General features: G+C 49.9%; 1 protein-coding gene across 1 annotated transcript; it reads left to right on the top strand.

Annotated features, from left to right (window-relative positions):
* The first annotated feature begins 6,215 nt into the window (after positions 1-6,215).
* Positions 6,216-24,874, top strand: TMEM53 (transmembrane protein 53). Its single transcript, XM_043461546.1, has 3 exons — positions 6,216-6,486; positions 18,353-18,474; positions 23,385-24,874. Exons 1-3 carry the CDS (start codon positions 6,426-6,428, stop codon positions 24,072-24,074), a joined length of 873 nt encoding a protein of 290 aa, XP_043317481.1. The 5' UTR covers positions 6,216-6,425; the 3' UTR covers positions 24,075-24,874.
* Positions 24,875-25,751: the final 877 nt, after the last annotated feature.

The following is a 25,751-nucleotide window of genomic DNA, read 5'->3' on the forward strand; positions in this document are numbered from 1 at the left end:
CGGGCACCCAGCTTCACTGTGTGTGCTAGATTCTGCTCCTCCATCTTCAGTCTCTCCACCTCCTCTCATTTCTCTTATACTTATTCCAATCTTTGCCAACCCCAACATAAAACAGAAACAAAGACTTTCCTTCAAGCTTCTATACTTCCCTTCTTTATCTCCAGATTTCCCCCTCTGGCCTACAGGATAAAGTTTACACTCAATGTGGCATAAAATGTCCTTCAAAACTTGACCCCAGCCTAGCCTCATGAACAGTCACTTCCACATTGCAACCGGCACCGACTTCTCAACTCCCCAGGCCCTTCCAGGGCCCTCTTGTATCTCAAGCCTGCTCTGCCATCAGGGAATAGCCAGGCTCCTTTCTGCCCTGACACAATTTCCCCAGACAGCTAGGGGTTCTCAGGTGTGGTTCTACATCTGCCACTCTTATTCTGCTATGCTGTAAAACTTCACCATCGCTCCCACTAGAGTGTGAGTTCCTCAAGGGCAGGATTGGTCCTCCCTGTCGCTGTGTCCCCAGGGCCTGGCCTGGCACAAAGTAGATGTTTAATAAATGCTCGCTGGATGAATGAGTGAAGAAATCAGTCAGCTCCCGTTTAGATGGTTATGTCTGAATGTTCATGATATGTAGGTCCATAAAACCACCAACTTCCCAAAGCTGCCATGTGCAGAGTGGCAGATTCCCATCCAAGAAGGCCGGTGCAAAGTCTATGAGGCATAGCAATGTCAGCAGCGGTGTCATCTTTGGACACTAAGGAGAGGGATTCAGTGCCATGAACGGTCAGTTAAATTGTAATTGGAGTGAACTGTTCCTCTGCAAACCATAATGTTCTTTAGCTACAGCCAAATGGCATTCAAGAAGAGGAGAAAATTTTTTGAAATGTCAAAGAAATCATTTCCAATTTGGTGCTCACAACCAGAGACTCTAATGATCAGTGGAAATGAGAAGCAAACAAATTAGCACTAATGGAAAATGGCTTTTGGAGAAGAGGATTTAATTTATAGTCAACTGATCATGGCATGCAGAATGCAGTAAAAGTCAGTTTCACCAGCTTGATCATAAGAACCAGAGAATACCCGGAATGCCAGAGAAAAATACACATGTGCCATCAGACTTATTGGAATCTCTCTGTAAGTGGCAGCCAATTAAAATGGTCATTATTTTACCTTGGAGAGAAAATGGTCTGAAAAAATCATAGCACATGAAATTAAAATCTGGATTAGGAGCCCCCATCCAAATTGGTTTGTCTGTGGCCTTCTAACCTTGGCAAGGTCTTCTGCAAGGACGACAAACCTACTTTGTCTTCAGCCCAGAGTCGTCTCTTTGTTTTTAATTTCCTCTCCATCTTCAGAGGTGATTAATAAATCTAGACTCATCCATAAATCATTTCTATAGCAGCCAAATGGTTCTTCTTCATGCCGGGAAACGAAAATCATAGAAACCTCAAAACCCCCAGCTCTTGTACTAAGCCAAAGGTCCTTAACAACAAGAGAGAAGAGGTATTAAAAATCAGAAGGTCACTAGGTCTTGTTTCTAAATAAAATTTCTCAGAGGGCTTTTTTTGTCCTCCTAAATCGAAAGACATATTTCAAAAAGCAAGAGGCCTCCAGGACATGGGCTGCCAGCCTGGCTCCCTGTCCTCACATGGCCTTGGAGACAAAGCAGTCTCTCTCTCCTGTTCTTGCTGGTTCCATCTGCAGAATGGACGGAGGCCTCTCCCAGTCCTACTCCTCACTCTCAGCTCCTCATTCAGAAAGAGAGGGAGAGATGGAGGGAGAAGACAGATGTAGAGGGAGAGAGAGAAACATTCTTCTTCCAAACTTCATGCCCAGGGTGTCCTGGCCTTCACCTCCCTCTTAGGGCCAAATGTACTACAATGTCACTTTCTCCTCATAGATGTTCTTCCTTCTGCTCCCTACTCATACCCTCTTCACACACCCCTTCTGCTACCCACCAGCTCCCCACAGACTCCATATGCCCCCATCTCTTCCCCACAGTCAGCTGCCATTCCCTCCATCCTCTCTCCACAGACCATTTTCCCTGTCACTTTCCTGCAAAACCCTCTGCCTTCACCAGCTGCCCAGACTTACCCTCATTCTCTACCCACAGACCCCCTTTTCCCCATCCCAGACTCAATTCTGCCTCTGGCTCCACTCTGCAGGCCTGCCCTCATGCTCTCCCCCTAAGATGTAAATTATTTAGGTCAACCAGAGTCTCCTGCCCAAGTTCTGCTCTACACTTCATCCTCCTGGACCTGATTTCTTGCCTTTCCTTCCTTTCCAAACTTCTTACTCTGCCCTCAAATCTTTTGTTCCTGATCAGCAAAGTCTCCCCCACCCTTAGCTCCTTAGCGGCTCCACACTTGCTCTGCTCAGCTCCAGCTTACCCCGAATGCTGGGTCTTCCTCAGGGCACCATTTCTGCATAGCTAACCCTGGAGAAGGCTGCTTACACTTTTATACCCCAGGGATCTCAGGGCTGGGAGAGGGGCTAGGGTCTCCCTACCAAAGCCCACCTCAGTTGCTACTCTACCTGTTCTTTGTGAAAACACTTGCTACTTTAGCGTCATGCCATTCAGCTGTATTGACCTTTGCCCCTCCTCCTGCTGTCATCTACAGACTACAGAACAACCTGCTATACTCATCAAGGATTTTGGTACTTGGTTCACAAACATCCTCCTCCATTTCCCCCCTTCAAGTTTTGCCATCACCTGGCGGCGGGGTGGGGGGTGGGGGTGGCGGCGGCAGATTTCAAAGGCCATATCAACATCCTGGCTGTCTTCTGTACTCCATTTTGGCACCCTACTACCATGGCCACACCCTGGACCTTGTCATCACCTGAAACTACTCAAACTTCATTACACCACTTTGTGAACATAATTCTCTCATTCAACTATTTCCAAGATCTGGGTTCTCTGATTTCACTGGGACCTCCAGCCCGTAACACTTTTACACTCTCCTATGCAGTTTAGGGTCTGTGGTCCACCATCTCAATCACTCTTTCGCCAGGATCCTCAACTTCCTTGTCCTTTGTCCTTCCATTTCATCCACCTGATACAATTCGAACTTAGATCAACTCAATTCACCTTTCTGCACCCACCAGTAGATGGCCGAATATTGTTGGGGGAAAAATACATAGCACACAACTATGCAGACTGCTGCTGCAATAAATAAATGGTCTCCAACCTCAAGAGAAGGACTGATGCTGAAGCTGAAACTCCAATACTTTGGCTACCTCATGCGAAGAACTGGCTCATTTGAAAAGACCCTGATGCTGGGAAAGATTGAGGCAGGAGGAGAAGGGGACGACAGAGGATGAGATGGTTGGATGGCATCACTGGCTTGGACATGAATTTGAGTAAACTCCGGGAGTTGGCGATGGACAGGGAGGCCTGTCATGCTGCAGTCCATGGGGTTGCAAAGAGTTGGACACGACTGTGCGACTGAACTGAACTGAACCTCAACAGGGCTCATAACTTCCCAGAAATCTGTAGGCTAGCCCAGTCAACCTGCTTGCATTCTCCAAGGCAGCTGTTTCAATCCTCCTCTGCTCATCTCAAATCTTGCACTCCATCTCCAACCTCTCTCTCCCTGGCTAATACCATGGTCCTACTACACAGAAAAAATAGAATCCACCAAACATGAATTTTCTCAACTTCCTGCTACCAAATCTACTAATGTACTAGTCTTACATGCTTCCTTTCTGTCACAAAGGTAGATATCCCTCGAAATGAATTCTGCCATCAATGCTTTGGATCCCCAACCTTATTCTTTACCTGGGGGCACCACTCTGTTATTTCCTCTTCCCTATAATCTTCTTCCTCTTTGCTGGATCCATACCGACAGCATTTCTCCCATATGAATAAAAACCTGTCTCTCCTTCCAGCTATCACCTCTCTCTTCTCCTAAAGAGCCAAACTTCTTGAAAGTATAATCTTCACTTCCTCACCTTCCCACTTACTTTTCAGCTCAATGTAATTTGACCTCTGCTCCTGCAGTTCCACTGAAACTGCCTTTACAACCACTTCCTTGTTTCTAAATTCAGAGAATCTTTTTAGATTTTATTTATCTTGATTAGTAATCAACACTTTAACACTTTTCTCCTTGGTTACTGGAAAAGCACGTTCTACTACTGATTAATGAACAACTGTGGATGAGATGGCTGGATGGCATCACCAACTCGATGGACATGAGTTTGAGTAAACTCCGGGAGTTGGTGATGGACAGGGAAGCCTGGCGTGCTGCGATTCATGGGGTCGCAAAGAGTCGGACACGACTGAGCGACTGAACTGAACTGTAGATACTTCACCTCAATTACCTTTGCAGATTCATTCTCCTTCGCCAGAACCTCGAACACAGGTGCTTCTCAGGGTTCTGTCCTAGGCTCTCTCCTCTTCTTTTAAAAATGTTTATTTCTTTGGCTGCCCGAAAAAATAAACTCCTGCATGCTCAGTTGTGGCATGCGTGATCTTTAGTTGCAGCATGAGAACTCTTTATTGGGGCATGCGGAATCTAGTTCCATGACCAGGGATCAAACTCAGGTCCCCTGCACTGGGAGCATGGAGTCTTAGCCACTGGACCATCTCTTCTTTCTCTACACAGACTCTCCGGGCAAGCCAAACAAATCAGTCCAGTGTGTGGCTGCCATCTTTAAGACACTACAGACTAAATATTTTAATTTCCAGTTTAGACTTATATTGCAAACTCCAGTCAGGCATACTCAGCTGCCTCCTGGACACTTCCACTTGGATATTCCACTGGCACCTCAAACTCACCATGCCCAGAACTAATTCTTTCCTAACAACTCTCCTTTCTGTTTGCCCAAGGCAGGAATTTAGACATTCTTCACTTTTCCTACTTACTCCACATCCAACCAGTCACCAAGTCCAGTTCTTTTAAACTCATAAGTGTCTAAGGAATTCATCCTTCTCTTCAATCCTGTTAGCTCTCCACCTTCAGGCCACCATAATCCTTTCACATGACTGAAACAATGTCCTAAACTGGTCTCCTTCCTTCTCCCAGTCTCCAATCCATTCTTTTCATTGATCTTTCTAAAACATTAATCTGATTGTTACTCTTTTGTTTAAACCTCTGCAGCTTCCCCATTGTCCTTAGGATAAAGTCTAAGCTCTGGTGCTCGGTGGCATAAAATGCATTGGAAATATTTTTCCATCAGTAAGATCTACCCATAAATTCAGGGTTGAGTGTGGCATCAAAGACCCTCCAGAACCTGGGCCTGCCTATTCTTCCAAGGTTGCTCTCTCATTAGTCTCTCCTCTGGCCAGAAGATGCTCAGAGTTCCTGGCACCAACCCCTCACTTTCCTCTTTGAGCCATGAAAGGACTCATGTCTCCACAAGTCTTTCAAAGCCCAGCTCAAGAGCCATCTGCACTGCCATAAATTCCCCTTCTAAATCTGAGCTCCTAAAATCCGTAGGGCTTACTCTTCTTGTAGCATTTATCCCTGCATAGTATTAGAGCTGGTTCATGCATGGTCTCTCTCCCTCTCCTTTTAAGAATTAAGGAAGTGAAGCGAAGTGAAAGTTGCTCAGTCGTGACCCCGTGCGAAGTGAAAGTTGCTCTTTTGCTCTTTGCGACCCCGTGGACTACAGGGAATACTCTAGGCCAGAATATTGGAGTGGGTAGCCTTTTCCTTCTCCAAGAGACTTATGGAAGTCAGGGTCAAAAACAATCCTAACTAGAGTCCGCTTATGTAACAGATGGTAAGTAAATATCTTTTAAGTGCGTGGATAAATTTAAGAAAACTTTACTCCCTAACCCCTTATGTCGCGCACGAACAGGGCACTCTCTAAAGTCTTCTCCAGAAGATAGCACCTCCTTTGCATTCTACCCATCCCACCACTCAAAATAAGCCTCGACCAACTGGGTGGACCACGGGCTGGCACGCACCACTGTGGCCGTTTTGTATGGTTTTTCTACCTCCAGCCCTCGGAGCTGCGGTTGGTAGAGGTCGGTGGAAGAAGCTAGATGATGCAAGTCAAAGGGCACTGTTGTCCGTTCGGTAGGATAAGACTCGGTTAAGAAGGGAAACCCTCCTGATCCCTAGAAAACGCAACTCTCCCACAGACCCCCTTACCTACACGGGAGGGTGGGGACTCTTCCTGACTGGCGCCTTAGCTGGCCAATACCTAATCCAGACAAAGCGAGTTAGCCAATGGCCGGGGGCCAGAGATAGAGCAGGGCGGGGCATGGTTGCTAGGGCCTAGCAAGCGGGGTGCGGCGAGAGGCTCCGAGAGACACTCGGTGGTTGCTAGGGGTAGAGGTCACAGAGCGCGGCTTGGGGATTGGGTAGCGTCGAGGGAGGTGGGTGGTGATTGGGCGGTGCCCAGGAGTCGCTTGGGTGAGGTGCAGGCGCGCGAGCGGGAGTTCCTGCCGGAGGCCCAAGCTGAGGGCCGGCTCTTTCACCATGGCTTCAGCCCAGCTGGACTACACCATCGAGATCCCGGATCAGCCCTGCCGGAGTCAGGGTATGGAACGAGGGTTGGGTCCAGTCGTGGGTAGGTGACCTAAGGAGTCCGTGGGTTGCAAGCGCAGCTGTGGCCCCGCCCCTCCTGCGGCCCCGCCCTCTCGCGGCCCACCTCCTCATAGGGTCCGGCAGGTCCTTAGACTTGGTCGGGTCCAGAGAGCCCCGCCCCTTAGTAAGCCCCGCCCCCAGGGCGCTTTCCCTGTCCGAGCCCCGCCCCTCCCCGGCGTCCACACGCCCCCCGCCCCCCACCAGGTTGGGGGTTTTTTTTCCCTGTCTCTTTAGTTCTCAGGTCCAAGCTTTCGCTTCTCTCCCAGTAACTGAAGGCTGCCGAGGACAGGGGACATCCTGATTCCTTTGTTTGGAGTCGGGTTTCCCACTGCTATTCTTTCTTAGCGGTTGTGCTTAGGGGCTTCCACTCGTTATATTACATCCACTATTTTTCCCAGGGTCCATGGAGAAGCCCAGGACATAGAACCTTCACCCTTTCCTCCTCTGCACTCTCCTAGGCAGTATAGTTAGCAGAGCCATCTCTGCTGTGAGTTAGAAGTCGGCTCAAATCCCGACTCCTCCCTTCAATAGCTGCGTGACCATTGGTAGGTTTCCAGCTTTTAACTTCGGTTTCCTCATCTGCACAGTTGGGGTACCAACAGTAATCTCCCTCCGACGGTGGTTGGTTGCACAACTGAGATTGTTTGTGTAAAGGACCCAGCATAATGCTTGGCACTGAATGAGTTTAGTGATTAGCTTTATTTTCCTCCCTACAGTTATATTAGAGAAAGGAGTGTGGCAGGGCCACAGAATTAGTAGCCTGTAGAGCAGGGCTGGATCCCTGGCAGTGTGAGTTGGATTGGAGTTCCAGAGAATAGAAAGTTTGGCCTGGATTGGGAGTGAATTACAGTAGAGGAGCCTTGTCATACAGCCCAGCTCAAGCTGCAGGTCTTGCCTGTCTTACTCCACATCACTTTCACACCTCCAGTCTCACCACCAGCCACACCTCACCTCTTCTGCCACCCCAGCCATCTTCCCAATGCAAAGCTTTGATCTTACCACTATTCTAGCTAGAACCCTACAGTAACTCTTTTTTTGCCCTCAGGATAAATCAAGTCCTGATTCCTTAGCATGGCATTCAAAGTCCTTCATCATTTAGCAGCCCCTGCTTACCTCTTTGTTCACTATGTCCTTCACTGTTCACTTTGAGTTTTGTGTTTCGGCCTCCCTAAGCTGCTTGTGATTCTCCACACCCTTCCTGCTTCTCTCTGCTCCTGCTGTTCTTCTGTCTGGATTGCCTTTTCCTTTCTGCTGCCCGACTCTGCCCGCTCCCATGTCTGGTTCATCGTTTAACGCTTCTCTCAGACATTACCTCCTTCAAAAGAGCCTTCCCAGACCCCTTGCATAGCAGCTTGTGTTCCTTGGATCGGGTCTAAGAGGGGAGTGCAACCCCTAGGCTCTTGACAGAGCAGGTAGCCCCAGACCAGTTGTGTTTCACTGAGCCGGATCTGTTAGCCAAGGGCTCTTGGGCTTATAGATGTAAAAATGCTTTTGAAAAGTCTTGGCATCAGCGGGAGATGAAGTCAATTAATATTTTTACCCTTGGGGACTTTCCTGGTGGTTCAGTGGCTAAGACTGCAGGCTCCCAATGCAGGGGGCAGGGTTCGATCCCTGGTCAGGGAACTAGATCCCAAATGCCACATCTAAAGACCTGGCATATGCTGCAACTAAGACCTGGCACAACCAAATAAATAAAATATTAAAAAAACTATTTAAAATAATTTTTAAAAAGATTATTGCCCTTGGAGCACCTTTAGTTGCAAAGGCCTAGAGCTGCCTTCTGCGTGGCCAGGAGGGCAGAAGTTTGTTCCTCAGCCCCAGTGGGCAGCCTTTGCGTTTCAGTTCTACCTCCTGCTCTTCTTTGGTTTTGGCAACTTATTGAACCTCTCTGAGCCCCAGATTCCCCAACTGTAAAATGAAAGTGATAAGAGTGCCTACCCCACGGCATTGTGAGGGTTAATGAAGTAGTGACTGACATGGAGCAGGTGTGTGTGCTCCTGTGTGTGCTGCCTGACATGTGCTCTGTCAGTATTATTTCTTCCCCTTGTGGCTTCCTCACTGCTTCAAGGGGCTGGGTCCTAGAACTGGAAGAAATCTCAGGGGGCCATTTTGTCCTGCATCCTTCTCCTGTCAGGAGAGCTTGCTGTTAGCACCAGACCCTTCCCTGACAGGATGTGTGTTGTGTGTTGTGTTAGTCGCTCAGTCGTGTCTGACTCTTTGCGTCCCCATGTACTGTAGCCCGCTGGGCTCCTCTGTCCATGGGATTTTCCAGGCAAGAATACTGGAGTGGGTTGCCATTTCCTTCTCCAGGGGATCTTCCCAACCCAGGAATTGAACCCAGGTCTCTTGCATTGCAGGGAGATTCTTTACTCTCTGAGCCTCTGGGGAAGCCCTTCCTCCCAAATATCCTGGCCTGTTGGAGACAACTGGATTGTTAGAAAGCTTCCCTTTCTGGAGCCACAATAGGCCTGCCTGTCACTTCTGCTTTCAGGTCAGCATTAGCTGTGTCCTGTCCGTGGGCTAGTTGCTGGTCACCTCAGAAGTGACTCACACACAGACTTCTTGCAAGGAGCTGTGGTTCAGGGAGGACTGAGGATTTAGAAGCAGGTGGTTTCACAGTGATGTGGTAACTGCAGGGCTAGGAGGTCGTGGTGGGTACAACACAGAGCAAGGTAGTCTCTCTTCCTCTCTTTTCAAGATGACAGCTTCATCTCTTTTCTCCAAGAGAAATACCCCCAGGGCCTTCAGCTGTTCCTCCTCTGGTGTGGTTCTAATAACCCTCTCCTCATGATCGCCCTTCTGCACTGGCTTTGGTTCCTCATGCCTTTCCCTCTCCAAGTGCGTACCCCAGAGCCAAACTCGAGCCTGTAGGACCCCTCAGAAGGAAGGGACAGCAGTGCAACCCCCCACATCTCTTTGCTTCCTGTGTGTAGAGAGCTCCCCTCCAGGCTGATGTGGCTTCACAGAGCGACAGTCTTTGGGGGTCGGGAGATTGTCTCTCTTTTGCACTTACTGTTTAAAGGTGGAGAAATGTGGAAGACGGTCATATTTGGTTTCTGGAATTGCGTTTCCCCCATACCTGAGCTTTAGAGCTACAGAGCCTGGCACTGCTGTGAGCTGATAGAGAGGCAAGCAGCTGCTGCTGGCACACAAGTAGTGGGAAGGCAGCTACAGATCTGGGGCCCTTCATCGCTCACGGTCCTTCTGCTGGAATTCCCACCAGGGAGTTATTTGTGGCTGACTGGGCCTAACAAGGATCGTCTGCCTGGTCCTTTGCCAAAGCTGATCCCTTGCCCTGGCATTCCTCCCTCCCCACCCACTCTTCTTTGACCAGTGGTCCCCTCGCCCTCCTAATGAGAGTTGGGTATTCTCTCATTTCCTTGGGAAAGGTCCTGTCCTCAGGGCCCCCAGTGTAGGGATCCCTGTTGTGTTGTTTGGAGGGTTCTGCTCACTGTTGCTGGAGCCTGGCAGGGAAGATGTGCCCGATGAGCTGAAGGGAGACATTTGGCAGCACTCCGGCCCCGCCTGAGGTGCTCTGCCATCCAGGCCAGGGTGGCACTGCCCCTCCTCCGAGCCAGAGACTGGTCAGCCAAGTCCTGCCCCAGGGCCCCTCTGCGGCTTGCGCAGGCACTTCTTAAAGGCATCCTGTTGCTCTCATGTTCTGTAAACATTTTTACAAATAATTGATTTGCAAAATTAGTGGGGCTGGGACAAGGGGCTCACTCTTAGCCTTCCGGGGAGTCACAGAGAAGGCAAGCGATAGGTTTGCTGTGAGCCCAGGCTTCATTGTCAGTCTACCCTTGGGCTGAGTGCTGGCTGGGGTTGAAGAAATGAAGACCTTGTCTTGACCCCCAGGAAGTTTCTCCCAGCACCAGGGAAACAGTATGGGGTGGACCATAGTTTGGACCACCATGGTGGGCTGCAGGGGTCAGCTGGCTTCCTGGAGAAGAGTGACCCAAGCTGTAGATAGAGAGCAGCAGAAAGTGCAGAGCTGGGACACTGGGGGACTGGGAGGGGCCCAGAGGAGTGGGGCCTTGGCAGGAGGCCGAGATGTGCTCTCAGGAGCAGGGGTGAGAGAAAACCTCAAGAGCTGTCACACCAAAGAGGCCTCACAGGCCCGGGTGCCGAGTTGAACTAGACTCTCTTCTTGTCTGTGTGAACCCCAGAGGTGCTTTTTTTTTTTTTCTAAACAGAGGAGTTTTGTTCATTTTGTAAATCATGACCTCTTCTTTCATTCATTAATAGAAACCCTTCATAATTTGTCTGCTTTGTGCCAAGCATCATGCTAGGCCCTGGATCTGAGCTCCAGACCTGAAGGACCCTTTGCCTGAAGTCTCTGTGGTTTCTGTTGGGCTTACACTGTTGACCATGCCCTGCTCACACGCCAGGTTCACCAAGAACCCCTCATATGATTTTATTACTCTTTTGACCTCCTTGTGAAGTCTGGAGTACTCTTATCCCATCTTACAGATGAGGGACAGGAGGTCAGGGGAGGTGAAGTGTCTTGCCCCAAGTCATCCCAGGTTCCAACCCAGGAGCCTCACTCCAAAGCCTGTGTATGCATATTTCAGTTGCCATCAGGAAGTACTGCCTGAATACAGTTCCATTTCTCAGAAACAGTTAAGGACATGCATGAAGAAAGAGATGTCCATTAAAGTACTTTTATAACAGCAAAAGATTAGAAACAACATTGTGTCCAATAATGGGAGCTTGGTCACCATAAATTACAAAATATCTATAGCTGCTCTGCAGCCACTAAAAAGAATGGTGTAGAAATATATAAACCGACAGGGAGAGATGTTCACAATATATTGCTAAATGGAAGAAAGCAGATTACAAAGTGGTATGATTCCAATTGTATAAGATATTCATTTTCTACTTTTTCTACAGTGAGCATGCATTCATCATGAAGTAATAACTTCAATTCACTGAACTCTTTCTTTGTGCTAGGGTAACATGCTAAGCCCTCAGTAGTCATTTTCTTGTTTAGTCTTGTGTACTGTTATCCTCATTTTGCAGTTAAGAAAATTAAAGCTTAGAGAACTAGCTCAAGGTCTGTTTCATGGTTATTAGTGGCAGAGAAGATTTGAACCCAGATAGGGTTTTATGTGGTAGGTTCTCCTAGATACCATGCTACTCTTTGGTACTATTATTCCAAAAGGTTAAAAAAAGTAAATTTAAAATGAAGTAATTTGGTTTAAATATAGGAACTCTAGGACTCTAGAAAGTATTTCTTGGGAGTAAAGGAAATTGAGGATCCTTTGATTCTTTTGCATTTTAAGAAGAAAACATAGTTCTTTGTATTCTGAGTCCCGCTTGCTGATGAAAAGCACATATTGTTCCACAAATCCTTTCTCTTTGTCAGCCTTTTCCTTTGTCTTCCCCACATGCCCCTGGGATATACACAATCTAATTTATGCTCTAGTTTTATGACTTGAACTGTTGTACAATATAGTATGTATCTGTAATTCTTGTATTATCAGTGTCAGTGTCATTTGTTGAGAAAAGTCCAGAGGACAGAGAGCCCCTGAGATTAAATTGTTTTGTGGGATACTTAAGAAGTGTCAGGCTTGAGAAGCCTTGCCAAGGGACTTCTGGGCATCCATGATCTCTTTGACTTCTCAACCATTATTGACTCTGCTGACTCTGTTGACCCTCAACTGTTTGTTTTTTTTAAAAAGAATTTTTAACTCTCATTGCAAAAGTGATACTTAGGGATTTTTAGACTGTGAATTTAAAAAATCATGAAAAAGAAATTGCCTCTAATCCCAGGAATGATTGCTATCAATATCTGATGCTTTTTTTTCTATGCATAATATGTGTAGGTGTGCATGTATGCATGTACATAGGATTCTGTTGTACATATTCTTTTGCAACTTGCTTTTTTGCTTAATATGTTATTATTAATTTTTAAAATAATAACAATATTGAGATATAATTCACATTCCATAAAATTCACCCTTTTAAAATGTGTGATTCATTGGGTTTTAGTATGTTTACAGGATTGTACACCCAGCAGCACTATTTAATTTCAGAATATTTTCATCATCTCCAAAAGAAACCCTGAACCATTAGCAGTCTCTCCCCATTTCCCGCTGCCTCTAGCTCCTGGCAGCCACTCATCTGCTTTCTGCCCTATGGATCTGCCTATTCAGGACATTTCGTATAAATCATATAAATGGAATCATATAACTTGTGATCTCTGTGTCTGGCTTCTTTCATTTAACGTATGTTTTCAAGGTTCACCCATGTTGTAGCAGTGCTTCATTCCTTTTTATCACCAAGTACTAGTCCATTGAATGGATATACCACATTTTACTCACCCATTTACAGGTGATAGGTATGTGGATTGTATCTACTTTTTGGCTGTCATGAATATTGCTGCAGTGAACATTCAGTACAGGTTTTTGTATGGACATATGTTTTTGGTTCTCTTGGGTCTTATACCTAGGAGTGGAAGTACTAGTTCATACGGAAACTCCATGTCTAATGTTTTTGAGGAACTGCCAAACTGCTTTCTAAAGTGAATGTACCTTTTTGCATGCTCACCAGCAGTATATGAGGGTTCTGAATTCTCCTCATCCTCAACACTTGGTGTTATCTGACTTTTTGATTATGGCCATCCTAGTGGATCTAATGTAGTGTCTCATTGTGGTTTTAATTTTCATTTCCCCGATGACTGTGATGTTGGACATCTTTTCATGTTCTTATTGGCCATTTGTACATCTTCTTTGGAGAAATGTCTCTTCACATCTTTTGCCCATTTTAAAGTTGAGTTATTTGTCTTTTCATTGTTGAATTGTGAGTGTTCTTATGTATCCTGGATACAAACCCTTATCAGATATATGATTTGCAAAAATTTTCTCCCATTCTGTGAGTTTCCTCAACTTTTTGATGGTATCCTTTGATGTACAAAAGTTTTTAATTCTGGTGAAGTTCTGGTTTATCTTTTTTTTTCTTTTATTCCTTTTACTTTTAGTTATGTCTAAGAAACCATTCTCTAATCCAAGGTCACAAAGATTTACATTTTCTGCTAAGAGTCTTATAGTTTTAGCTCTTACATTTATGTCTATGATCTGCTTAAAATATTCCTGAATATCTCTGTCGTAGATTAAGCATTTTTCTTTCTTAGAAGTGGAATCACTAAGTCAAAGATTGCATGTTTTTGAGGCTTTTGCTACATGTACCAGAATTGTGATTCTTTTCTTCCTATCGTTTCCCTCCCCCTTCCTACTTGTCTCCCACTGCCCTGGTTCAGACCTTTACTATCTCTTGCTTTGCATGTTACAGTCATCTCTGACTTATTCCTAATGGGGCCTTTCAGCGCAGTGGATAAGCACAGTGGCATGGTGGTGATGGTGTATAGACGAGGGGCATCTAGCCCTGTCTAGTGATTTAGGGGAGTGGTGAGAAGGGGCTGGAGAGGGCATCAAGGGGAACTTCTTGGATGTCAGCAGTGAGCTGACTCAGCAAGGGGCATGGGCATTAGCAAAGCATAAACATGGATTATCAGCATCTGGGCTGGGGAGTGAGTGCGGTCCTGGAGGCAGGGGGCAATGTGGTGTGGTGGTTCAGAGGTACATGCTGGCTCTGCCACTTCCTGGCTCTATGTTTTTGGGGAGAGAGACTTCTCTCTGTGTTTTAGTTTTCTCATCTGTAAAATGGGGATAGCAATAATAGTTAACTCCTCCAATGGTGGAGGGACCAAATGAGGCAGCATGTGTTGAGGTTCTGACTTTGGTGGCCAGTCCGTGAGGAGGAGCAGATGGAAGAGGTCAGTGCTGGATCTGTTGATGTACAGGTTTGGAGCTAAGTGGAAAGATATTTGGTTAAGACTGGGGGCTTTGTTTTTTTTTTTTTTTCCCACCCAGGGCCCAGCCGGCATAATGGTGTTGAGCTGGTCTCTAAGTGTCACCACCTGGGTTTGGAATCTAGCTTCACTGCTTGTTAGTTGTGTAACCTTGACCAATTATTTATTATCTCTGTGGCTTAGTTTTTCATCAGTAAAATGAGAATAATAACAGTACCTTGTTCATAGGATTGTTGTGAAGATGAAATGAGTTGATATATAAAGTGCTTAGGGACTTCCCTGGTGGGCCAGTGGTTAAGACTCTGTGCTCCCAATGCAGGGGGTCAGGGTTTGATCCCTGGTCAGGGAACTAGATCCCACATGCTGCAACTAAGACCCAGTACAGCCAAATAAATATATTTTTTAAAAAGTGCTTAGAATAGTATCTGACACAATTCTCTTTTTGCTGTTATTGTTTTTCTTGGTGATGGGAAAGAGGGGAAGATAGGGGCGGAAGGAGATGTGAAATTCAGAGAAGTTTGTGATGGTTTAGGACTGAGGTGGTTTTGATTGCCTGTGCAGGGCCGTGTCAGTCCTGGTGTAGAAGTGGAAGACGGGGCCAGTGCCTAAGTCTCCAGTGCCTGAGGGGCAGCGGTCAGAGGCTGGGAGATGTCAGCAGCGGGAAGGGGAGAGGGTGGTGACCAGTGGGAGGAACATAAAAGGAGCAGGGGCTCTTGCAGAGGGTGGAAGAATCACACGATCTGGATGTGGCAATAAATAACAATAGCCATAGCAATTACTTTTATTACTCTGGAAAGGGCAATGGGTAACAAGAGGAATGCCAGCTCTTTCTCCTTGGATCCATCCTTCACTTTGCAGGCACGTGTTCATTCATTCAGCATGTTTCTGCTGAGTGCCTGGACGGGCCAGCTACAGTCCTGGGCACCAGGAATGTGGCACTCAGTGTGACAAACCCAGTTCCTGCCTTCAGGGACCCCTCTGGCTGAGGGGTGACAGATGTTATTCAAATAATTGTGCAAGTCATTAATCAGTACAGATTGGATCCTGCCACTCCCCCAGTTCCAGAATCTATTTGCTCTCCACTGCTTGGGATAAAATGCTGACTCGTAAGCATGGCTTGGGGGCCTTGCAGGATCAGGCCCCCCAGTCCTGCTCTTAGCAGCTCTCTTGCCCACTCTTGCTCCCTCATCCAGGCTTCTAGCCTCCCAGGACTGCTTGCTGTGCTCCAGAGTGACTTTAACATCTCCATCACCTCCTGCCCCTGCTCATGCCCTCTTTCCACCTGGCATGCTCCTATAGTCCTTCAAGACCAGCATAGCAAGCGTGTCACCGTCACTCTCTCAGCCATGGTCCCAGAGCATCTTGGACTTTTCTGGATGATAGCACTTCATGTCTAGAATTGGAATGGGCAGCGTGGCTCCAGTGGGAGGAGGTCGTGACAAAGCTCCAAGTTAAGAAGGGCATGGAGAAAGGGGTCCTGGGAGGAGACTGTGTTGGGGGAACAGGAGATGCCTGTGGGTAGGAGGGGCATCTTATGGTTCAGGAGGGGCGGCCTTGAGTGCCTGGGTGGAGTTGGGGCACCAATTCCCTCCTTTTAGGAACCTTACGAAAAGCTTGGGCTCTGGGAAGAGGCAGCGTGTCCAGGGTGTCCATATTCTGAGTTTCTTCATGAGAGGCGTGTCTGGTGAAGTCATTCCTACCTGAGTTGGTGAATCCAAGGGTGCCAGGAAAATCTGATGTGGAACAAAGTGGAGTTGTAGAGCCCAGCCGTGGTGGGAGGGGCAGGTCAGAGAGCCAGCGGAAGTGTCTGAACCTTCCCTGTCTGGGAATGCGCCACGACTGCTGGTCAGGGCAGTCACCAGGGGATGTGACCTCCCTCAGCCTCCTTCTCTCTATTTAAGATGAACCCCCTAACCCTTTGCTGATGTTTTGCTGGTGGTACCTGGAGGGGAGTGCCATATGGAGGTGCTAGGGGAGGGGAGACCATACTCAGACAGTTGCATGGAAGTTAGGGATCCTCCCTGGGGCAGGTCTCAGAAATCCAGTAGCTGGACCTCAGATGGTCAAAGGTGGATCCAAATGGTAGCTGTCATCACCACCCGTGAGGTGGCTGCAGCCCAAGCCTTATGGGTAGCTATCACCAGCAGGGTTGGGCCTCTCCACCAGAAAGGCCAGTGCAGGCAAACCACTGCCCTGGCCAAGGACCAGGCCAAGAAAGTTGGTGACAGTATTTCGAGTGGCCTGACTTAGAGCTGTGGAACCATCCCTCTTACTGGAGGCTGAGGTCACTGTCAGGGGAGCCTGGGAGGGCTGTCAGGGGTCAGCATGGGACTGAGGCGTTGGCAGCTCCTGCTTCCAGGCTGAATTGTAGCCCAGCCTGGGATCCCCATGGGCTCGGGCAGTTAATCTCCAAAGGCCAGAGTCGCCACTGCCGGAGAGCAGAAACACTGAACTTTTCAATCACATTAATTTCCACAGGAAATTGTTGTCTTCCTTTTGTCCAAAGGTTAGTGATTTATATTTACCAGCCTCTTAACTAGCCTTGAAATTTACTGTTGCCAGGTCACCACCAGCGTCCATAAATCTCCAGGTGGCAGCTGAGCATAGCCAAGTGGCTTGATCCTTGGAAGAGTAAACCCTGGCCCTTTCAGGAGGGCAGATAACTGGCAACAGACAGTCCCTGCACAGAAGTCACCCCAAGGGGTGTGAGTACTTTCTTGGTGGGGAAAATGAGAGGAGGCCTGACTGACAAGGTTGCGGGGAGGCCTCCAGAAGCAGCCGTGGAGGAGGCAGCTGGCTTGTGCCTCGGCACATCAGGGAAGGAGATGTACTTCTGGTGGTGAATGGGGCTGGCAGCCCAGAACACCTCAAGCGGGTTAGTTAGGATGGGGAGTAGGGACCGGGTTCCCAGCTCTACACTTCCTGTGTGACCTTAGGCAAGTAACGTAACCACTCTGTGCCTCAGTTTCCTCATCTGTAATAATATTCCCTGTAGTGTGCTGTGAGGATTAAATCTCAGTAATTACTGACTGTCATTCTGCTCTGTCAGGACAGGGTTTGGGTTGGTAGGGGCCCCCAGAGTCGGTCTGCCTCACTTCCCCACCTACACTGCCCTATCGGTTTCTCTTTAAAACCCTCTTCTTCCATCTGTCCATGGAATTAGAACAGGGGCTGGCCAACTTTTTTCTGTAAAGGGCTGTACCTTAGACCTTAGACTTTGTGAACTGTGTGGTCTCTGTTGCAGCTATTCAACGCTGCTGTTTTAGCTTGAAAGCAGCCATCAGTTCAGTTCAGTCATTCAGTTGTATCCGACTCTTTGCAACCCCATGAACCGCAGCACGCCAGGCCTCCCTGTCCATCACCAACTCCCAGAGTCCATCCAAACCCATGTCCATCGAGTTGGTGATGCCATCCAACCATCTCATCCTCTGTCGTCCCCTTCTCCTCCTGCCCTCAAAGCAGCCATAGACATTATGTAAATGAGTGAGCTGGGCTGTGTTCCAATAAAACTTTATTTGTGGACATTTATGTTTCATGATTTTCACATCACAAAATCTTCTTTTGATTTTTTTCTAAAACTATTTTAGAATGTTAAAAGCACTTTTATCTTTAGCTCAAAGGTCATTTGAAAACAGATCATGGGTTGAATTCAGCCCATGGCTTGTATTAATATCTGTGGTTTGCTGATCCTGGGATTAGAAAGTGAAATTGCATGGAGGAAGTTTTGTTTTTTTTTTAATTTTTCTCACCTGGGCTGTGTCCCTGAGCGAAAAGAAAAGGGCCCTCAGGTGGCTTTTTCCAGTTACCTTGCAGTGCCACCTGGGAAGCCTGAAAGCCAGTTGAAGTGAAGGACAGAGGAAGGAGCCTCCCGGGCACCTGAGGCGCAGGGGCTGAAAGAATGCATAGGCCTGGCCCCTGGCACTTCCCTGCCAGCAGCCCTGGATGGGCCAGTCACCCCATCCCACACCCTAACTGCAGGGCTGACAGTCCCGCCCTGCTTGTGTTTCAGAGAACAGCCCCGACCAAGATGGGAAGGAGGCTGGGACTCGACTCCCTTTGGTGATTCTCTTGGGCTGGGGAGGCTGCACCGACAAGAACCTGGCCAAGTACAGCGCCATCTATCACAAAAGGGTGAGTGCTGCAGGCGTGTGGACTCCAAGTGCGCTGGGGCCCCTCTGCTGGGGGCTCTCTCCGCCTTGGCTGCCCTCATCTCCAGGCTGCCGTGGAGGCTGACCACCAGTCAGGGGCCAGGCAGGCCTGGGAATGGCACCAGGACTGGCCTGTGAGGAAGATGCTGGGCCTATGGGTACTTGGGCAGGATTATCACCCTTTGCAGCCAACTCTGTGGCCTGGTCTATCCCCTCCAGCCCCCTGACCTGCTCCCTCTTCCTTCCTCCCCAAACCCCACGGTGGCAGACCATCCCCACTGTGCTCCTGGCTGAGGTGTCATCCCAGACCTCAAGTCCCTCTGGGCTGGTGCTGCCTTTCTGGGCAACAGGAGCCCGGGCTGGGTGTGCTGGGCATAGCGTGGACTCCTGGGGCTTCCTCCTCGTATCACTAGGAGAGTTTCTGTCCTAGGGTTGACCATGGCACCTTCATGTTTCCAGGGTAGAAGGGTCTTCTGGAGAAGAATTCAGGCCTGAGGTTTCCTTGCTTCATCTCAGGCCTCACGAGAGTTGGATATAGAGGCTGTGGTGATTGGAGCGAGCCTTGGGAGGGACTCTTATACCTGAGTACCCCTTTCACAGCTTTGGCCACTGGCCTGGCCCTGCCCTCCTCACCCAGGCCTCCCAAGGGAGGGAGGCAGTACAGACCACTCCCCCCGCCCCCCCAGCTGGAAGCCCTGCACTGAGGGGGAGTGGCAATCACCTGGGAGAAGGACCGGCTAGGGCCCCTCCCCTCAGCCTCCCTCCACTGACCCAGGTCTGCGCTGTGCCCGGGTGTGTGGTGGCCCTGCAATAGGAGGGGAGTTGGAGGCCTCCCCTCAGCCAGCAACCTGGTGCCCTGGCATCGCCTTACTCCTTAAGTAGTTTCAGCTGCTTCTGAATTCCACTCCCTGGGCAAGGCTACTTTGTCCGGCTTCTCCATTAGACGAAGATCCTTGAAGGCAGGCGGAGGCCAAGAAATAGGTGAGTATGGCCAGAATGGAGGACAAAAGGAAGGGCAAGTGTGAAGAGATGAGGCTGGGAGGGTCCTCAGGGGATTTAGGCTGGGGTGTGATGTTAGACTTGTGCTTCTCAGAGTCCTTCCCTGCCAAGTGGAAAAAGGATTGGGGAAGCCAGGTCTGGAGGCCATGAAGTGAGATTGTTGCGGTGGCCGGAACCTTGAGGCTGGTGGTGCTGGTGGAGGGAAGTTGATGGATCAAGGGGCTTGTTAGGAGGCAGAGTGATCGGTGAATCACCGTCAGAGAGATGGTGTGGGCACGGGCATAGGTGGGGGTCCACGGTAAGGCCAGGTTTCTGGCTGCAGCAGATCCCTGGTAGAGATAGGTGTGTCCTTTGAAACAGGGAGCGCTAGGAGAGACGCCATAGACTCTGGGCTGGATGAGGTTCCCCCAGGGAGTGTGTAGAGAGCAAGGAGAAGAGGCTCAGGTCAGAACACAAGCTCTGAGGAGCAGGAGATAAAGAGGATCCATAGTGGGAAGGAGGAGAGGCCATAGGAAGAGAAGTAAACTCAGGGGAGCAGGATTGAAGAGAGGAAGAGAGTCTTAGGGAAATGGGCCAATGACAGGGAGAGAGGAAGGACATTCTTGGGGTGGAAGGCACGGGGAGAAAGTGATCAAGTGGAGAGAGAAAATGATCCCAGGGAAGGCAGAGGTGTTGAGGGGGCAGGGTTGCTTGTGAGGGGTCACCTGGGAAAGGAAGGGATGCTTTTACCTTCTGGTCAGGAGGATGAGATGGGGGTAGAGAAGAAATTTTTCCAACCCCAAACTCCTAATACTTCATTATTTAAAAGAAAATAAAAGCATTATATTCTACCCCTCAGAGATGACCTCTATTTAGCATCAGTATGTGTCCTTTCAGCTTTTTTTCTGTGTGTGTCTTTACCTAAATAAGACTTCTTGAATACTCTATTTTTGTATCCTGCTTTTTTTTTGGACTGTGAATTCCACTGTCCCTTGTTAATATATTTTAATCTCATCAAGTTTCCAGTCCATGGTCAGATTCTCTGATAGTCGCTAAAGTGTCCTTTACCACTGATTTTCCTAAACCACCAGCTTCCAATCCAGGATCACCCATTGCATCTTATTATTTTGTTCCTTAAGCCTCTTTTGTCTAGAACAGTCCATTTTTTCCCTCCCTGATATTGTTATTGAAGAGCCAGAGGTTTTTTTGTTGTTGTTGTTCACACCACGTGGCATGCGGGATCTTAGTTCCCTGATCAGAGATCCACCCGACTCCTGCGGAGTGTGGAGTCTTAACTACAGGACCACCAGGGAAGTCCCAGAGAGTTTTTCTAAGAGCTTGTGATACCAAATGCTGCTGGAAGGAAAGTACGACGGGGACTGAAAGGCGTCATGTGATGGAGCCCTTCGGGAGGATGTGGGCGACCTTGGTGAGAGCAGTGCAGCTGTCAGAGTGGAGTCCATGGGAGGGGACCGAAGAGAGAGCGTGACTGTCAAGGTTTGTCTAGGAAGGTGAGGAGAGGGTGGGACAGACCTAGCGGGGAACGTGGTGTGAAGGCAGAGGCTTTAGGTTTTTTTTAATGAGATTGGTTTGTGCAGGAATCTGGAGCGAGGAAGAGACTGAGAGTACAGGAGGTGAGGACGGATGGAGCAGGCTGGGACTGAGCAAGTGCGCAGGTGGAGATGGATGGCTTCCAGGGAGAGACAGGAGACTGGGATGTGACCGGCGCAGGGGCTTGTGGGAGCATTTGACTAGAAACAGCAGAGGTGGAAGCCTCTAAGTGAGGCCCAGGGAGGCCCCGTGTGCACACTGCACAGGAGCGCTGGGCGTGCGTAAGGCCCGCTGTGTGTGTGCTCCCACTGGCGACCTGGAGGTAGAGAGCACACACGCCCTCAGAGACGGCAGGTTCACAGGCACGGCTGAGTTCATGCCTACACCAACAGGTAGTTCTGCGTGGGAGTGCTTCTGGGGAGGAGTGTGTGTGTGCATGCGTGTGCCCGTGCATGTGTGTGCATTCCTGAAGGTGGTGTGTGTGCTTGTGGGTGTGCTTTGGCAGTTGTGTGCACTTCACAGGTGGTGCAGTGGGTACTAGTGTGTACTGGGAGTCATGGGCACCTGCATCTAAGGGGTGTGAGGTAGAGAGGCTGTGTTTTTTTTGTTGTTGATTTTTTTTCTTTTTTTTTCCATTAGTTTTTATTAGTTGGAGGCTAATTACTTTACAATATTGTAGTGGTTTTTGCCATACATTGACATGAATCAGCCATGGATTTACATGTGTTCCCCATCCTGATCCCCCCTCCCCTCTCCCTCCCCATCCTATCCCTCTGGGTCATCCCAGTGCACCAGCCCCGAGCACTTGTCTCATGCATCCAACCTGGACTGGCGATCTGTTTCACACTTGATAATATACATGTTTCAATGCTGTTCTCTCAGATCATCCCACCGAGAGGCTGTGTTTAGTCCCAGGAGTCGCGTGTGTGTGGTGGTGGTGGTGGTGTGGAGTGTGTTTGTATTCATTGGCAGTGTGTGTGTGTAGGTTGAAGGTGGGTGGAAAGACATTTCATAGCACCCTGGGGAGTTGGAGCAGAGCGCTTTGTGAAGTTTTCCAGAGCCGTGGGGCCAGATGGCACCCATGACCCCTCGCTGCAGTCTTGGGAAGGGTGGTCAGGTCCTCTAGGGCCTTGGCAACAGCAGAGGTGGGAGGAGCTGGGGCTCATGTGGTCGCAGTCAGCCAGGGGGGAGGAGGTCAGGGGGCCGTGGCAGGGTGACCTCAGCTGACTGTCTCTTTCTGGCTCTGGTCATTCAGGTGCTGCGCCCATATAATTTTCTCCTTGGTATTATTCCTGCCACCACTAATGACTGCTCTTCTTAGCTGGAACTCTGTGCCAAGTGCTGTTTGGGCGCACTGGAGATACTTTTTTTTTTTTTTCCATTTAATTATACTGTAATCCCATGAGATGGATGTTGTCCCAGCTTACAGAAGGGAACACAGATTCAGAAAGATGAGTTAAATTCATCTATACTGTTTATAGATGCTGGTCCCAGGAACTGAGCCCAGAACTGTCTGACCCCAGGGCCTGTGTAACTCAGAGTCCCCTGACAAAGAGCCCTGTGTCTCTGGCACGCGTTAATGGCAGAGGGTTAGGACTCAGCGTGGCTTTGGTCACCTTCTCTAATTGGCCTAGAAGGGCATCTGTGTGAGGACCTTGAGGTGTACTTTGACCCAGGCATTGAGGGATACAGAGGCCTAGAGATCTTTTAGCTATTTTAGAATTTGAGGAATAATGCATTTACTGTACTTGGAATTTCAGGGAGAGCGAGGAGTGATCCCAGGCTTCAGAACCAGACAGGACCCTGCGAGGAAGGTGGCAGTGGCCAGAGATTGCGGCCCTGCGGGCTTGGCTCACAAGTGGCCTCTAGTGGTCAAGGCTGGGCCTGCAGGCTGTGTCTTGGCGGCTGGGTCTCCTGGGGGTACCTGCTTGTCCCTGGGAGGCAGGGATTGTGCAGAGCAGAGTGGCTGCAGCAGGGTGTCGCCAGGCAGTGAGCCCTTAAGTGTGCCAGAGTTGATGAGATGAGGGTACAAGGTCATGGGTGGGAGGGAGACAGCAGAGTGAGAAGGCTTCCTTCTGGTCAGCCCAGAGGCCTCCAAAGCGAGCTCTGGGCTCGAGGCCTCAAGGGCTTGGCCAGCGTGAAGCAATTATTCCACAAATGGGCCTGGAGTGGACCTTCCCCTCTGTTAGGCACCGGTGTCTAGGAGAGGTGAGCATGCACCTAGGCTGCAGCAGGGCCTGGAGGACTTCCAGCTTACGGGCCTGTGGAAGTGAGAGCTGCTGGACCCCTCTGACCTTAGCTGGTCCCTGCCTCTCCGCCCTACACCATCCCCGAGGACCAACTGGGCCTCTCTCCTCTCCCCAGGGCTGCATCGTGATCCGATACACAGCCCCCTGGCACATGGTCTTCTTCTCCGAGACCCTGGGCATCCCTTCACTTCGTGTCTTGGCCCAGAAGCTGCTTGAGCTGCTCTTTGATTACGAGGTTGAGAAGGAGCCCCTGCTCTTCCACGTCTTCAGCAACGCTGGCGTCATGCTGTACCGATATGTGCTGGAGCTCCTGCAGACCCACCGGCGCTTCTGTCACCTGCGTGTGGTGGGCACCATCTTTGACAGCGGTCCCGGTGACAGCAACCTGCTGGGGGCTCTGCGGGCGCTGGCCGTCATCCTGGAGCACCGGCCTGCCGCCCTGCGCCTGCTGCTCCTGGTGGCCTTCGCCCTGGTGGCCTTCCTGTTCCACATCCTGCTCGCGCCACTCACCGCCCTCTTCCACACCCACTTCTATGACAGGCTGCTCGACGCAGCCTCTCGCTGGCCCGAGCTCTACCTCTACTCCAGGGCCGACGAGGTGGTCCTGGCCCGGGACGTGGAGCGCATGGTGAAGGCGCGCCTGGCGCACCGGGTCCTGGTACGCTCCGTGGACTTCGTGTCGTCCGCACACGTCAGCCACCTCCGCGACTACCCTACTTACTACACGACCCTCTGCATCAACTTCATGCACAGCTGTGTCCACTGCCCTCCCCACCTCACCTCTGCCCCAGAAATAAATGCCTGACTCTTCCCCACAACCTACATCCATGGGTGGGGCCCTCTACTGGTTCAGCTCCCTGCAGCTCTCGGGGTCTCTGCGGTCCTCCCGGTAGAGAGTTCCCATGGGCCTCTGCCCCGGGGGCCCATGTCGGTCTGTTTACCCCAGGATCCTGGGGGCAGTAGTGCCTGTGCAGGTCTCTGCAGGAGCCTTGCAGCGCTTGTGTTTGCTAAGTGCAGCAGTCAGGCTGCTGATGCCTGTGGCATTTAGGCTGTGAAGGGTTAATAAAGCTGGGGGTAGGGTGAGGCTGAGCCCCAACATTGATCTTTGATTGCTTGAATGGAAGGTGAGCTTTGCAGGGAGGTGTTGGAAGGTAGGGGAAGGCTGGGGCAGGGGCTGTGATCTGTGCTCCCAGGACCTGGAAGGGCAGGCTTTGCCCCCAAGCCTGGAGCCACATCCCCTAGGGAGTCTGAGGTGGAAGCCATATGGGGAGCTGACAGGTGAGGGGCTGGTCTGTCCAGCATCTACGACACTTTGCCAGGAAGCCACTGGGCCCAGGGAAGTTGCAATATGTGCGTGAAGTGGGCAGATGGTGTGGGGAGCAGGAAGACAGCAGCACCAGATGGGAGCTGGGACAAGCTGAGTCAGGAGTCCTAAAGACCAGACCATTGGCCTTCATCTCCTTGAGGGAGACACACTTGGATCCTCTGTAGACAGGAGCAGTGGCTTCAGCCTTAGAATTCTGTATCATCTATCATCCTACAAGTCACTGCTGCCCAATACTGGCACATAGTAGGCATTCAATAAATATTTGTTGATTGATTGAGGTTACTGTGGTGATCCCTTCCCAGGTGGCGCTGGTAGTAAAGAACCCGCCTGCCAAAGCAGGAGACATGAGACGCAGGTTTGATCCCTGGGTTGGGAAGATCCCCTAGAGGAGGGCATGGCAACCCACTTTAGTATTCTTGCCTGGAGAATCCCATGGACAGAGGAGCCTGGCAGGCTACAGTCCATAGGGTCACAAAGAGTCAGACACGACTGAAGTGACTTAGCACACTGTGGTGATCAAGGGACTTGGGGGGCAGGGATGGTCTTTGAAAGTTTGACAGTCAGTGAAGGAGATGGCTGGAAGAGCTCTGGGTGGGAGCTGACCCCTGATAGTCTCAGGGCTGATGCAGCTTCTGTCTCCAGAGCTCAGCTCTCCCTGCATGGCCTCAGCCCTCTGGGATGGCCCCTCAACTGCTGCAGCCCGTTCCTACTCTGTGTGGCTGCATTCCTAGCCACGGCCAACAGGTGGCAGTGCTGCCTGTGCCATGAGATGGAACTTAAGGACCCCACAGCAGGGCGGGTTTCATGCCCTCACTCTGGGTTAATGTCTTCTATTAGAGAGCATTTGGCCCCAGGGGGTGAAAGTAACCAGCCATCAAGGACCTACTGAGTCCGAGGCAGGGAGAGGGGAGAGGAGAAATCTGATAAGGAGCCAGCTTGATGGGAACTGGGCGTTGTCCCCTTCTCTTCTAAACCGTCAACCATCACTGGAGTCGCTCTGCTCAGGCCACATACATTTTCCGAGTCTTGGGCCCCAGGATCCTTGCTTTCAGAATATTTGGTGCCATCAAGCTGGGCCTGGGGCTGTGAAGGGCCTTCACTGGACTCCAACCAGGGTGATTTGTCATCTGGGTGCAGAGGTGGACAGAACTGGCA

The sequence above is a fragment of the Cervus canadensis genome, chromosome 2, assembly GCF_019320065.1.
Source record: "Cervus canadensis isolate Bull #8, Minnesota chromosome 2, ASM1932006v1, whole genome shotgun sequence".
Classification (NCBI taxonomy): Eukaryota; Metazoa; Chordata; class Mammalia; order Artiodactyla; family Cervidae; genus Cervus; species Cervus canadensis.

Coding starts and splice junctions, on each gene's coding strand:
- TMEM53 (XM_043461546.1), top strand. CDS start 6,426: ATGGCTTCAGCCCAGCTGGACTACACCATCGAGATCCCGGATCAGCCC. Junction 6,487..18,352: donor TCAGCCCTGCCGGAGTCAGG/GTATGGAACGAG, acceptor CTTGTGTTTCAG/AGAACAGCCCCGACCAAGAT. Junction 18,475..23,384: donor GCGCCATCTATCACAAAAGG/GTGAGTGCTGCA, acceptor TCCTCTCCCCAG/GGCTGCATCGTGATCCGATA.